General features: G+C 50.8%; 2 protein-coding genes across 3 annotated transcripts in view; one reads left to right on the top strand and one right to left on the bottom strand.

Annotated features, from left to right (window-relative positions):
- Window positions 1–7,070, bottom strand: part of ARHGEF3 (Rho guanine nucleotide exchange factor 3) — a 290,909-nt gene extending 283,839 nt beyond the window's left edge. Inside the window, exon 1 of one of the 2 annotated variants that reach the window (XM_045530912.1) lies at window positions 7,029–7,070. The gene's annotated coding sequence lies outside the window, so the exon portion shown is untranslated. Of the gene's footprint in view, window positions 1–6,342; window positions 6,378–7,028 lie in introns of those variants that run through there. The other variant, XM_045530913.1, reaches the window with a different exon arrangement.
- Window positions 1,535–2,075, top strand: SPATA12 (spermatogenesis associated 12; the record flags this gene model as incomplete). The annotated part of the gene is given in 7 exon segments (XM_045530919.1): window positions 1,535–1,564; window positions 1,566–1,602; window positions 1,605–1,674; window positions 1,676–1,868; window positions 1,871–1,922; window positions 1,925–2,008; window positions 2,011–2,075. Coding segments are annotated over 7 exon segments (531 nt in total), but the record flags the coding sequence as incomplete, so codon positions are not given.
- Window positions 7,071–13,296: the final 6,226 nt, after the last annotated feature.

The raw sequence follows: 13,296 nt of genomic DNA, 5'->3' as shown, positions 1-13,296 counted from the left end.
TGATGTTACAGTGAGTTATGATTATGTTACTACACTCCAGCCTCGGCAACTGAGTGAGACTCTTGTCTCTAAAAAAAAAAAAAAATTTTTTAATTGGAAAAAAAATGAACGAAGTTGGACCCCTACCTCACACCTCATGCAAAAATTAATTCAAATGTATCAAAGACCTAAATCTAAAAGCTAAAACTATAAAACTCTTCAAAGAAAACATAGGTATAAATCTTCATGACCTTGGATAAGGTAAAGTTTTTGTAGGTATGACACCAAAGGCAAAGGCAACACAAGAAAAATTGGACTTCATCAAAATTAAAACCTTGTACCTCAAAGGACACCATCAAGAAAGTAAAAAGATACCCAGAATGAGAAAAAAAATTGAACATCATATATCTGATAAGGGACTGAATGCAGAATAGATAAAGCATTCTTACAGCTCAATAATAAAAAGATACATAACCCAATTTAAAAATGGACAAGATTCCAATACACATTTCTCCAAAGAAGATATACAAATGGCCAATAAGCACATAAAAAGATGCTCAACATCATTAGCCATCAGGCAAATGCAAATCAAAATCATAATGAGATACCACATCATACCCACTAGGATGTCAATAATCAAAAAGATGGATAATAACAAGTGTTGATGAGGATGCAGGGAAACTGGAACCCACACACTGCTGGTGGGATTGTATGGTGCAGCCGCTTTGGAAAACAGTTTGGCAGTTCTTTAAAATGTTAAATATAGAGTTACCATATGACCCAGTCCACTGCTAGGTATATATTTGAGAGAAATGAAAACATATGTCCATACAATTTTGTATACTCTCCTCTGGGGAGGGGGAGAGTCAGGGCAGGTAAAAAGAAAAAAAAAAAGAAGAGAAATATATGTGGACAGAGAAAGCACTCTTGGACATAACTTAATAAATAGAAAAAAAATAGATGGTGAGCAATACATATAAAATGAGCCCATCATGTTGGTTATTAAAGATGCTCGCAGGTACACCCACCTGTACATAAACACAAGAGACATCTCTGTCCAGCTGATCACAAAGATTCTCTCTGGAAGCAAGCCTGGGATGGGGAGGTGGAATTTCAGTTTTTACCCTACAACTTCTGACACGTTTACATTTGTGCATAGTAAGAATATAGTCAGGACTTCTTGTGTAAAAGAGCATTTGTTTCTCTAGCCAAAAGGGAAGGAAAGAGGGAGAAGGCCACTGCAGTTGTGCAGTGTGGAAAATTCTGAAAGTGGACAAGCGTGAAAGAACATGCCAAGTGGTGGGGACAGCGGAACAAAGATGTAAAAGTGGGAAAGACTCTGGGGTGTCTGGGAGACTGTCGGGTTCAGCCTGTCAGAGCATCCAGCAGGTGACTGGGGGTGGGGGGGTGGCTGCAGATGAATCAGAACAGCACGCTGAAGCAGCCAGGTTGCAAGGGTGTTGCACACCCCTCGGGGCCTCCTCTGCCCTGCTCCAGATCTGGCCGAATGCCCCAGCCTCCCTTTCCCGAGCATTCTGGTTTTGACTTGGGCCCCATGTCCAGTTCTGCCCCAACTTGTGGGTCCCACCTTGGAAAAGTCAGGAGACACCTGGGAAATGAAGGCAGCCTTGTTCTGTGGCCACACAGAGGCCCTGGGGCATCCACCTAACATCCCAACAGGCCCTTGCTATGTGCCAGTATTATGCAAGGGTGCAGGTGTTCAGACAGGAGCAGCCTCTGCCCTCCCAGAGCTGACATTTCGTGGGGGTGTGCACCAAAGCAGGGCCTGTCAGAGATATTTAGAAACAGCCATCTCTCTTGACATCACTGCATCCCAAATAAATCTGGGAAGACCCTCCTCACCTCCAACTCTCCTGATACAGCGGGGCACAGTTCTGAATAAGTTATTCATAACTCCACACCTTACTTTCCTGGTTTGGAAGATGGGATAATAAGAGGATCTGTGCCACAGGACGGTTGCAGAGACTGGATGAGGATGGAGGTGCAGGGCCCAATAGTACAGGGTACAGCTGTCAAATCAATCAGCATTTATTGAAGGCTGCTAGGTCACTTCCCTCTCCACAGTATACCCCAACACACACACATACACACGCACACACACACACACACACACACACACACACACACACACACACACACGCAGTGAGAATCTTGCATCATCTGAGCTCCTGGCAACTCTTTATCTGGGCTTTCTTCCTTCCATCTCCCACCCCCACCCCTACTAGGGAAGCCATCCCTTTCTGTATCTTCTTCTTAGATGTCACTTTTTCCAAGAAGTCTCCCTGTCACACCTCTTCCTCAATATCACAGATGAAGAAACCAAGATTCATAAAGGTTAATTTACAGCACAAGGTCACACAATCCAGATCTCATATTCTTAACCCCCAGGAATCTTACACTATGTTAAATAATAGCAACTGATCAATCAATCAATCAATGGAGAGAGTGGGAAGCATGCAGCTTCTTGTCCGCAATCCTATACATTTTCATCTCTTCATTTTTTCCATCAAAGCCCTGCTGAGTAACTACTTTCCCTCTCGGTGATTCCCTCTAGGTGACGAGGTGGATGTAATCAAATGACACAAAGGAGGAAGGAGTCCACGGCCAGGACAGGTGGGGTGAGGTAAGTCCTACTGTGTGTAGGCTTACAACTCCAGCAGTGCCCCTCGGCTCATGCTCATTCCCCAGGTGGCAGCTTCAGAAAACATCACTGCTCAGGTCCCCACTCCGTAAAGGAAGGTATCAGCCATCAGAGCACACATCGCCAAGATCTTCCTCCAGCCACTTGCTGGGACCTGGGGGAGAGGAGGAAAGTTTCCGCCCACACTGCCTCATTTCCCCTCCCCCTTCTGCAGTGAGATAGACCGCGTCCAGGGCTCAAGAGCTGCCTGGCCACACTGGGAGTTCGGCCACCACCTTGGACTGCAAATGCATGGAATGGTCTTCCCCCAGCTATCCATAGGGCCACTCCCTCATTCATCTGGGTTTCTGCTTGAATGCTGCCTGCTCAGAGACCTACTCTGACCGAAGCCACCTCTGCCTCCATCCCATCACTCTGGACCCCCTTAGCCAGTTTCACTTCCATTACACTGACCCTTCTCCCCAACATCATATTACAGAGCTAGCTGACCACTGTCTGTCTCCACCACTGGGATGTAAACTCAACAAGGCTGTCAGTTTTCTTGACTGCTGTGTGGTCAGCACCAGGGCAGCGCCCTCCCTCCAAGATTGTTTCTTGAATAAATGAAGTAAATGAGCTGAGCTAAGAGGCCCATGTGTAGATATGACCTCAGTTAAGAACAGTCTGGTTGTCTTTTGTTCCTAAAGAAGTGTGTGCCCATTTTCATAACTGAATGAACAACTTTCACCAAAGTGAAGAAGAAAACAAAGCTTGTCACCAAACCTCTCCACTGCAGACCCCGTTCCACCCACTATGCTGGTCATAACCCATGAAGAAACTTGAACTAACTCAATAAATAGAATCATATATAAAAACATCTCATTTTCACTTGAGTTTCAACCTGTACACACAAGGTGATATGAATCAGAGAAGATGCACAAACCATTAAGAAAATGGGTCCAGGCCAGGTGCAGTGGCTCATGCCTGTAATTCAAGCACTTTGGGAGGCTGAAGCAGGAGGATTGATTGAGGCCAGGATTTTGAGACCAGCCTGAGCAAGAGCAAGACCCTATCTCTACAAAAAATAGAAAAAATAGCCAGGCATTGTGGCACGCGCCTGTAGTCCCAGCTACTTGGGAGGCTGAGGCAGGAGGATCACTTGAGCCCAGGAGTTTGAGGTTGCTGTGAGCTACAATGACGCTATGGCACTTTAGCCCAGGAGACAAAACAAGATCCTGTCTCAAAAACAAACAAAAAAAAAAAAGGAAAAAAAATGGGTCCAAGGATTAATTTGTTTTAATATATAGCTAGGGCCACATTAATAAATTGATTAAGCAATGATTCAGGAAAAGAACAAAAGAGTGAAAGAAAGGAGCCCCCACCCCCAATCCAATGCAGTTACAGAGGCCTGAACAACACAGAAGTTGGCCTTGAAGGTTTCTAAATTGGCAATGGCCTTTTAGCTTGATACAGCTTTGCCTCAGGCCCCCTCTGGTGACACGACTCAGTAGCATCCTGAGTTCTGGTCAGGGGCTCAGAAACCTTAGTGATGGCAGAGAAGTAGAGAAAGCTCTCTGGGATGGATCGATGGATAAAGGGACGGTTGGGATGCAAAGCAGCCCAGAAGGACCGGAATGGTGGCAAGCAGGAGGCCACACACTTCAGAACCAGATACAGGGGCTACATCTGGTTCTCTGCCCCCCACATCTTTCCTCTGATGGAACAGGCTGTCTCAGGAGGTGATAAGTTCCTAGAGAATCCAAGCTCAGGTTAAGCAATAGCTAGGAAGAGAAGTTGCAGAGGTGATTTAAAATGGAGGTGGAACTACGTGACCTTAACGACCACTTCCAACCCTGAGCGCCTGCCTAGTGGCCAGTGCCTTTGTGTCTCACTGCTCTTAACACTCTCCAGTCTCAGCTCACTTCACTCAGCACGTGTCCACGCATTCTGTCACTCTGGAATACTTGTCGAGCACGTGCTGTGTGTCAGGGGCTAGGGTTCAGTGGTGAACAGGGCAGCATCTCTGCCCTCTTGGATCCTACATTCTCCTGGGTAGATGCAGACAATAAACCCATAAATAAATACATGAATAAGATCATTTCAGGTAAGCTCCAGGAATAAAATACAGTGGGAGAATGTGACAGAAACTGGTGCAGGAAGGGGCTGCTTTGGACAGAGTAATCAAAAAAAATCTCTGCAGAGGAGATATCTGAGCTGAAGGGCAAGAAAGTGCCAGACACGAGAAGAAGTGGTGGAAGAGTGTGTTTGCTACAGGAAACAGCAAGTGCAAAGGCCCTGAGAAGTCTCCTGACAACTGGAACTCAAATTTTCATGAATTGCATCCCATCCTAAAGGCCCCACCCCAGGCCGACAGTCCCTAACCTCACAGCCTGCCTTTTCCTTCTCCCAGTTGACAAAATCAAGACAGAAATGAATTTTCCACAGGAGAGTGCGTTCTGAGTGAGGGCACAAAGGAACACATGTGCACCATCTCAGCTCCATAAAAGCTGGGGCCTTCCCTGGACAGGGGGTAAGAACTTGTTCCTCCCTACCAGCAGTTCAAAGTCTATTTTTGTGGAATACAGGCCTCCTGGAGAATGCAATGTAAGGGGAAGCCCCTGGAAAAATACACACCTGTGCTCTCAGTATCTCATGTACATTTCAAGAGGTTCCCCGGGCCCCAGATTCAGAACTCCAGTCTGTGGAGTTCAAGAAGAAAGAAACTAAATGGGTACAGTCCAGGGAGACCATAATGATGAAAGCAATAATCTGCTGGAAGTGAATGAATGGGACAGAAGGGGACAAGATCAGACCCCTGGACCCTTTGACTCCCACACTCAGACATTAGAAGATGTCAGCCTGTCCGGGGCTGCAGGCCTAAAGGAATCAAGTGAAACCTCATCCACTCTACCTCCCACTCCACCCCTGAGAAGCAAATATCCAGTCACACCCCCGAACTTCCAGGAAAGGTTCAAGACCCCACTTCCCAGGAGTGTCCTTGACAAAGGTCATCTCTAATGCCACGTTCCGAGACACACTATGCACAAGCCCGGTTATAGGAGCTGGTACTGCAAAGCCCAGGTTTTCCGGTGCTGACGAGGGCAACCACAGCTACTGCACAAATAATGACAGACCCTTAGCAGAAGGGGAAAGAGCAGGAGCCAGCACACCCACCTCATTAAGAAGCCAGGGACGTGGATGCACTGTTAGACGCCAGCAATAACAAGAGCAGCTAACGCACACACAATTTACCTTGTACCAGCCACTATTTTAAGCACTTTAACCTTATACAACCCTTTTAAGGTTTGCACTATTGTCATCCCCATTTTACAGATAAGGAAACTGAGGCATACTTAAGCGAAGTAACTTGCCCAAGACTACACAGCTGAGACAGACACAGCGAAGCTCTCGTCTTCCACACCCCAGGGAGGAGAGCGGTTACCCCCGGGTGGTGCACGAAATGCTTGAAAGCAAGTTTCTGCCGGTGCATTCAGGACAACCGCTGTTCGGCAGTTCTCACATCCGTGCCCAGTGCTGGCAGCCAGCCTGGCCCAGGCCATAAATCCAGCAAGCCCAGTCCTCTAGGAACAAGCCGCTGTTTCCGCCACGTTCAAGCCCAAGCTGAGGCCGCTACGGTGCGAGGGCAGCTCTGCACCGCGGCAGAGCCCGGGGGAACTGATTTCCACTCGGCTCGGTCACCTCCCCCCTCGGAGAATGCTCACCCGTCCATGGCTACGAGGCACCGACGCCCGCCTGAACCCCTCGACGTCCGCCACCCTCGCCTCCCGTCTTAGGACCGTCCGGCCGCTCGGTTTAAAAGACGCAGCCGCCGGCACAGGGGCCCGGGCGGGGGGACGCGCCCGCCGCTCCGAGGGTTCAGAGCCGGGTCCCCCGCGGCGAAGTGACCGACGGCCCCGCGAGCCACCGCCAGCAGCGCCAGCCGCGACGCCGGCCCGCCGGGGCTCCGCCGGGCTGGAGAAAAAAGTTGCGGGAAAGGGGCGCGTCCCAGAACAGGTGGCACCTCCCTCCCCGGAAGTGGCTCCGGGAATTTTCGCCCAATAGGCTACCAGGGGACCCAAGTCAGGGTCTCCAGCAGGAGCGGCGGCGGGTCTGGGCTGGCGGTGCCACCGGCCACCTGCGCCGCGCACAGGCGCCAGGGCGGCCGGGTGCGCTCAGTGTGCCCCGGACCCGGAGGCGCGCAGGGCCCGCCGCGAGCACCGCGACCCGGGCGGGCGGAACTCAGAGGTGGGGCGGGGGTCCAGCTCGGGGGTGATGGGTTAAGACAAGGAAGGATCCAGCCCGGAAGAAGTTCCCGCCGCGGGGATCTAGCTGGGGTGTCCCGCCAGGGAGGATGTAGCGGGGGACGGGGGACGCAGGGCAGGGGTCCCGGGTACCCGCGCGCACTCACCTCGGCGCCCCTCGCTGGCTCGGCCCCGCCAGGCTGGAGAGCGCCCCACGGCAGCCGCGGTGGTGGTGGCGGCGGCTGCGGGGGCGGCTCCCCGGGGCGGGGCGGGGCCGAGGGCGGGGAGGCCGGGCCGGCCACGTGGGCGGGAGGCGGGCCGGGGACCCCCGCGGGCTCCCGAACCGGGTGGCGCAGGACTTAGACGCAGCCACACCCGGCCATCGCTCCTCACCCGCGCTCCCCACGACCTGCCCGGGTCTACGGGAAGGCGAGGAGGAGAGGGGGACTGGGGTCCCCAGGAGGTCCCCCGCCACCTAAAGCAGATAACGGTGGAGAGAATCCACTGAGTCTGAGTGGCGGTGTGCAGCCCGCCCCTCGCTCCCGCTCCCCCAGCCGAGAACGCGCCGCAAACCCCGAGGGCTGGTCAAGGGACAGGTACTCCAGCGGGAGAGGACTGTGGCGACTCCCGTGCCAGGGCTGGCAATGGCTGCCCTCGCGGGCCAAGCCCAGAGCCTGCGCGCGGAGCCCCCACCCCCGCAGCTAGGCTGGCACTGGGCGCGTCAGATCTTGCCCAAACCTCACTTTCCTCGACAGTGGAGGCGAGGATGAGGATGAGCCACGAGCGGCGCGAACCCTGGCGTCCAGCAGGTTCTCAGTAATTGCGGTTTACAGGTGGACGCCGAGCCTGACGGTGAGAGGCCCAGGTCATCCGTGAGGAAATAAACGTGAGCATCTGAATGAAACTATTTCTTGCATTCATTCAGTTATTCAACAGATTAACGCTTACTGTCCTCTGCACTTCCTAAAATCAGGAATAAAGAATGCCCTAAAATGTAGTTACTGGGCTCTTAAGAAAGTGTAAACCGTGATGCTAAAAAATCAAAAATTCATCAGTTGCTTCCACGTGCCAGCCGTGCATTTTAGGTACTTGATCGGATTTAACATTCACAACGACCTTACGCGGCGTAGGGCCTGTGCGAGCCCACTTCTCAGATGAAGAGACTGGAGCTTAAAGAAGTGAAGCCAGCCCGCAGGTCAGAGGAGAGACCCTGAGGTTCAGTCTGGCCCCTGTTTGCAGAGGAAGGAGCATCTGCCCAAGGTGCTAAGGGTCTTGCTGGTCCAGGAGCGCGGTGGGGATTGAGAGCTCCCAGGAGGCCACCTGTCCTGCCAGCAGCCTCTGGGATGTAGATCTTCTAGTCTGGGCCCCCAGGACCAGCGCAGGGTGTTCAGGACTTGCTCTGGTCCAGCTAAGACTTTCTTCACAGCAACCTCTGCCTTTTGTTGTAAGTGCTTGTCCTTGAAGTACTGGGTGGCCCCTTCCTGGCCAGCAGCCCACGTTTGGGGCCAGAAATCAAGTGTCTTGAGCAAATCAACTTTCATTCCAACAGCTGCAACTTCATTCCATTACAGCTTCAAGGGGGCTCCTTGACCCCAGACCAAGTGTCTCATTACCCGTTTAGGGAACACGCTCTCCCCAGTACTCCATTTCCAAGAGCAAAACCTATGCCCAGACCCCTAGTCCTCAACCTTTCCCCAAGAACCCCTTTCGTTCTTCTCCCTCCTTCAGACTGTGGAAGATCCCTACTACAACCAGTTGTGTTTAAGTCATTAAATTTATTAAGTATTAAGCAAAGAGCTTCCACTCCCTCATTAACCCAGAGCTCAGACCCACAAGCTGACACCTGATGTTCTACCCAGGTAGCCTTGTCAAAGAGAAAATTTCTTTGCATAGAATCAGTTTAACAATTATTTGAGCATCTACTACATGCCACACACTGTGCCAGGTTCTAGGGAGCACCGGTGACTGCCACCAAGACAGACATAGTCCCTGACCTCATGGAGCTCATGAGCTGATGAGGGAGACAGTCAGACCCCACACCAGGCAGGAAGGGAGCAGGATGTGGTGACAGAGACCTGGGAGAAGTGCTGGTCCGGACAGAGAGAGGCCTCTTGTGGGAAGGGGGCCTGGGCTGAGCCCTGACAAGGCAGGGGACTGGGCAAGGGAAAGGGTGAGAGGACAGGAGGTGTGGAGCCCACAGAGAGGGGAGCTGGGAGAACAAGGCTGGAGGGGCCTTGATGGCCAGATACCAGACCTTGTCCACCGAAAGATTCAGGCAGAGGCCTGGTTTGGAGACACCATGCTGGCTGCTGAGTGAGGAATGGACGCAGAGGGTGAGTCTCCTGTACACAGCCAAAGGCAATGTGCCTTTTTATTACTGCTAAAGGCAAACTCCTTGACTTCCTCTGTTTTACAATTCAGGGTTTCCAGAAAGCAGAACACATCTACAAGCAGGATGTGTAGACCAGCAACCCAGCAATTTAATCCCACAGGGTTTATATGCGCACCTCCCCCAGCCCCTCCCACCCTCACCATGCTTGGCCCTGCTGCTGGCTTGGGGAGGGCAGGAGGACTTGGTTCCTGGACGCAGGTTGGGAATCTGTTGGGGGAAGAGAGGATACACCCAAAGACAGTCCTTTGTGGGGGTGGGGAGGGGATAGGCAGGAAATGAGAGGGGTCTAGCCACAGAGTTTGGACACTGGTGAAGAGGCCAGAAAACACCAACGATCGGCCACCGTTTCTCCTTGAAATAGTTCATTCGTGAGGGCCCACTCTTGAGTTCAGCTCTGCCTCCCCTAACTGCAAGGCAGGATGCAGCAGGCAGTTACTTCACGAACTCATCAATCGGGAAAGCCAGGGTGCCTGCAGGATACCCCCACGTGGAGGGGCAGATATGAGCTGTGACTGACACCAGGTGGGAAAGCAACAACGGCCAGGGCCTGGGGCAAGGGGCTGGCTGGCACAGTTGAGGGAGGCAACCGGCACAAGAAGGCATGGCCAGGGTCAAGGGCAAACACTGAGACCACCAGCCTTGGACACCTAGTGCCCACCTTGTACCTTGAACCCTTGCTGATCCGCTGTTGCGTGTGACTGTACATTTAAAACCCGCTGCTTATGCAACACTGCTTATTGTAAAACAATGTAGAAAAGAGGTATAAAGAATAAGCTAAAAGCCACCCACAATCACCCACCCAGAGATAGCCACTGTTAATTTATTTCCTTTATTTTTCATTTAACATACTGTGGACTTTTTCCTTTGCCATGAAATATTCTACAACATGATTGTTAACAGCCCCTTGGTCTGTTGTATGAATGTGCCCTCTTCTTACAATAAATCCCCACTGACTTGGTTTGTTCCTCTTTTCAGTATCAGGATAATGCTTGGTGATGAAACCTTTGCACAAATAAACTTTGACACACATTTCTGCTTATTTCCTAAAAATCAAACCCTAGTAGTGGAATTACTAGAAGAGACATTCAACTCTCTGCCTGCAGCAATGCCCCCCTTTCCCCATTTTTTTGGCATTTGAAAGGTATGGAACATCCAGTTGATGAAGCAACACTAACCTGGTGTGGTCTTCACCCAGGGGTGATGACTCCTGTGGAAGGATTAAGGGGTTAGTTTTACTGTTCAGGCCTAAGCAATGCTCTGCAAGTGCTAATAAAAGGCTTCTTTGGAAGCAAGTCCCTTCTGCTCTCATAACCTGGGTTAGAGGAAAATCTGAGGAGCAAAGTTGAATGGTGGAGAGGAAAGACAGAGACAGGCAGTGGAGTAGGAAATACCTGCTTCAAATCCAACCTGAGCCTTATCTCAGAGGTGGGATGTTACCCTAAACTCCAATGCCCTGTTGGGAGGGTGAGAACACAGGCAATGACACGGGGCTTGGCACAGTAGCAGGTCCAACACACAGGGGTGATTCTAATACAGCCATGTCTCTACCTAACCTGTGCCTATAGGAATCTGTCATCCAGTCTGGAGACAGGACCCACAAGGGGTGAAACCTTGAGACAACATGAGCCATTCAGGGGGAACTACGTGGGACAGCCCAGTGGTTCTCCACTCTGGGGATCCTCCTAAGTGGGTGGAAGCCTAATCTCAATTTGTAAAGTAGGGAAATCTTTCTCCTTCAGGAAACATTTTTTAACTTACTAGTAACTGTTATTGCTTATTTTGATGACAGCTGAGACAAATATTAATGTGGCCAGGCATGGTGGCTCACGCCTGTAATCCTAGCACTTTGGAAGGCTGAGGCAGGAGGATCACTTGAGGCCAGCAGTTTGAGGTTGCAATGAGCTATGATGACATGACTGCACTCTAGCTTGGGTGACAGAGCAAGACTCTGTCTCAAAAGAAAAAAAAAAGTAACATTTTTGAGCACTTGCCACATGTCAGGCACCGGCCGGGCTAACCTCTCTGCTTGCTTTACCCTCACAAAAACCCTATAAGGTAGGTGCATTTTTTTTTCTCTTTTTTTTTTTGAGACAGAGTCTCACTTTGTTGCCAGGGCTAGAGTGAGTGCCGTGGCATCAGCCTAGCTCACAGCAACCTCAAACTCCTGGGCTTAAGCGATCCTACTGCCTCAGCCTCTCGAGTAGCTGGGACTACAGGCATGTGCCACCATGCCCGGCTAATTTTTTCTATATTTATTTTTAGTTGTCCAGATAATTTTTATTTCTATTTTTAGTAGAGACAGGGTCTCACTCAGGCTGGTCTCGAACTCTTGACCTCGAGCGATCCACCCGCCTCGGCCTCCCAGAGGGCTAGGATTACAGGCATGAGCCACCGTGCCCGGCCTAGGTGCATTTTTTTTTAACCCCATCTGACAGGTGAGGAAACTGAGAACCAGGGAGATGAGGTGACTTGCTCCAGTGACTATTCAGCGATAGGGCTGGGGTCCCAAGCTGCTTATAGCATTAGAATCTGAGTCCAGCCCAGGTGGAAGGCCTCTGCAAGGAATATAACCTGCCCTCAAGGAGCAGCACTCTAGTGGGCAAGAGAGTCTGTCCCATAATTACACCTGAGATAAGTGCTCCTGAAGACACATGTCAGATCTAGACCGGGGGTGGACAGTGGTCAGGGAAGTTTCCATGGCAAAGGAGGAATGGAGACTGAGAGTGGCCGATTCAGGCAGAAGAAACAGCATATGCAAAGGCCCTGGGGCAGTAATACAGAAGTGAGGAATCCCCAAAATGACTGGTATGGTCAGAGAGAAGAAAGGGACATGAAGAGGAGAGGTCAGCAAAGGGGCCACATAGAATTTTGGTGTTCACTTCCAGGGCCACTGGTGGTTTCAAGCAGAGAGTGACATCTGATCAAGTACCCATGTCCCTGGAAAGCCATTTCCAGCTGCCCTGCTGAACCAAGACCTCCAGGGAAATAGGAATTCCACTTCGATCAATGGCCACACCACCCTGAGTGCAGCTGATCTTGTCTGATCTCAGAAGCTAAGCAGGGTCGGACCTGGTTAGTACTTGGATGAGAGGAATTCCACTTCAGTTAGCCACGTCATCAGCTAGCCAGGCCAGGGCTGAGGGAGTCTTTTGGGGGGAATCCTACTTTGTACCCCTTAACCTGCCCTTGGTGATACATCCCACAGCAATGGGGCTCACCATGTGCCTGGCTGTGCCCAGAATTTCACCTAGCCTCTCATTCAAGCCTCACAACAACCCTGTTAGTTACTAAATTATTACTCATTTTCTAGATGAGGAAACTAAGTCCTAAACACAGCAAACCACCTGCCCAGGGTACACAGAAAGTGGCAGACTGAGATCTAAGTTCAGGATGCCTGAGACGAGAGCCCTCACTTTAATCACAATGCTAATCATCATCATTATCATCTCATAAATAATAATATACAACTGTACACACATATGCAGGATATTAAAGAACATCTACCTTCAACGATACAGAACCAAAGGCAGGATCTGACTGTATTTGCATCTGGCTCCCAGGCGTGCTCCTGCCTTTCTTTGCTGCAAGTTTCTCCTGGTCTGGCCCAGCCTGGTGGGAAACATCTGTGGTTTGTCTTGAAGCTGACTCCTGCCACCCCCTGAAATGTCTCTGACCAGCCAGAGTAGAAAAGACCAAGCAGAACTGTCTCATCCTGGAGGACTATTATTTGATCTCCAGCCCCTGCCACCCCCTGCCAACTTCTAAAAATTAGAAAATTCCCCTGACCTCACACTGATAGTTGGTTTGAGAAACAATCCCTGCCTTTGTTCACATCCAGAGCAGGGCATGGCCATCCGCCTGGCACAGGGACCTTGCAGCAGCAAGTCCAGAAAAATGTGTCTCTATCAGGGCTAAAAGGAACCAGGGAAAAGGAGTCTGGTGAATGAAACATTAGCAGATCTCAAGGTGTGTAGTCAACTATTAAGCACCCAGAATCAATTTTGCTAAGAGCACCTTTCCCCTCTTCAGCCCCCCACCCCTTC

The sequence above is a fragment of the Lemur catta genome, chromosome 18, assembly GCF_020740605.2.
Source record: "Lemur catta isolate mLemCat1 chromosome 18, mLemCat1.pri, whole genome shotgun sequence".
Taxonomy (NCBI): domain Eukaryota; kingdom Metazoa; phylum Chordata; class Mammalia; order Primates; family Lemuridae; genus Lemur; species Lemur catta.
This window is presented reverse-complemented; position numbering and strand designations above follow the sequence as displayed.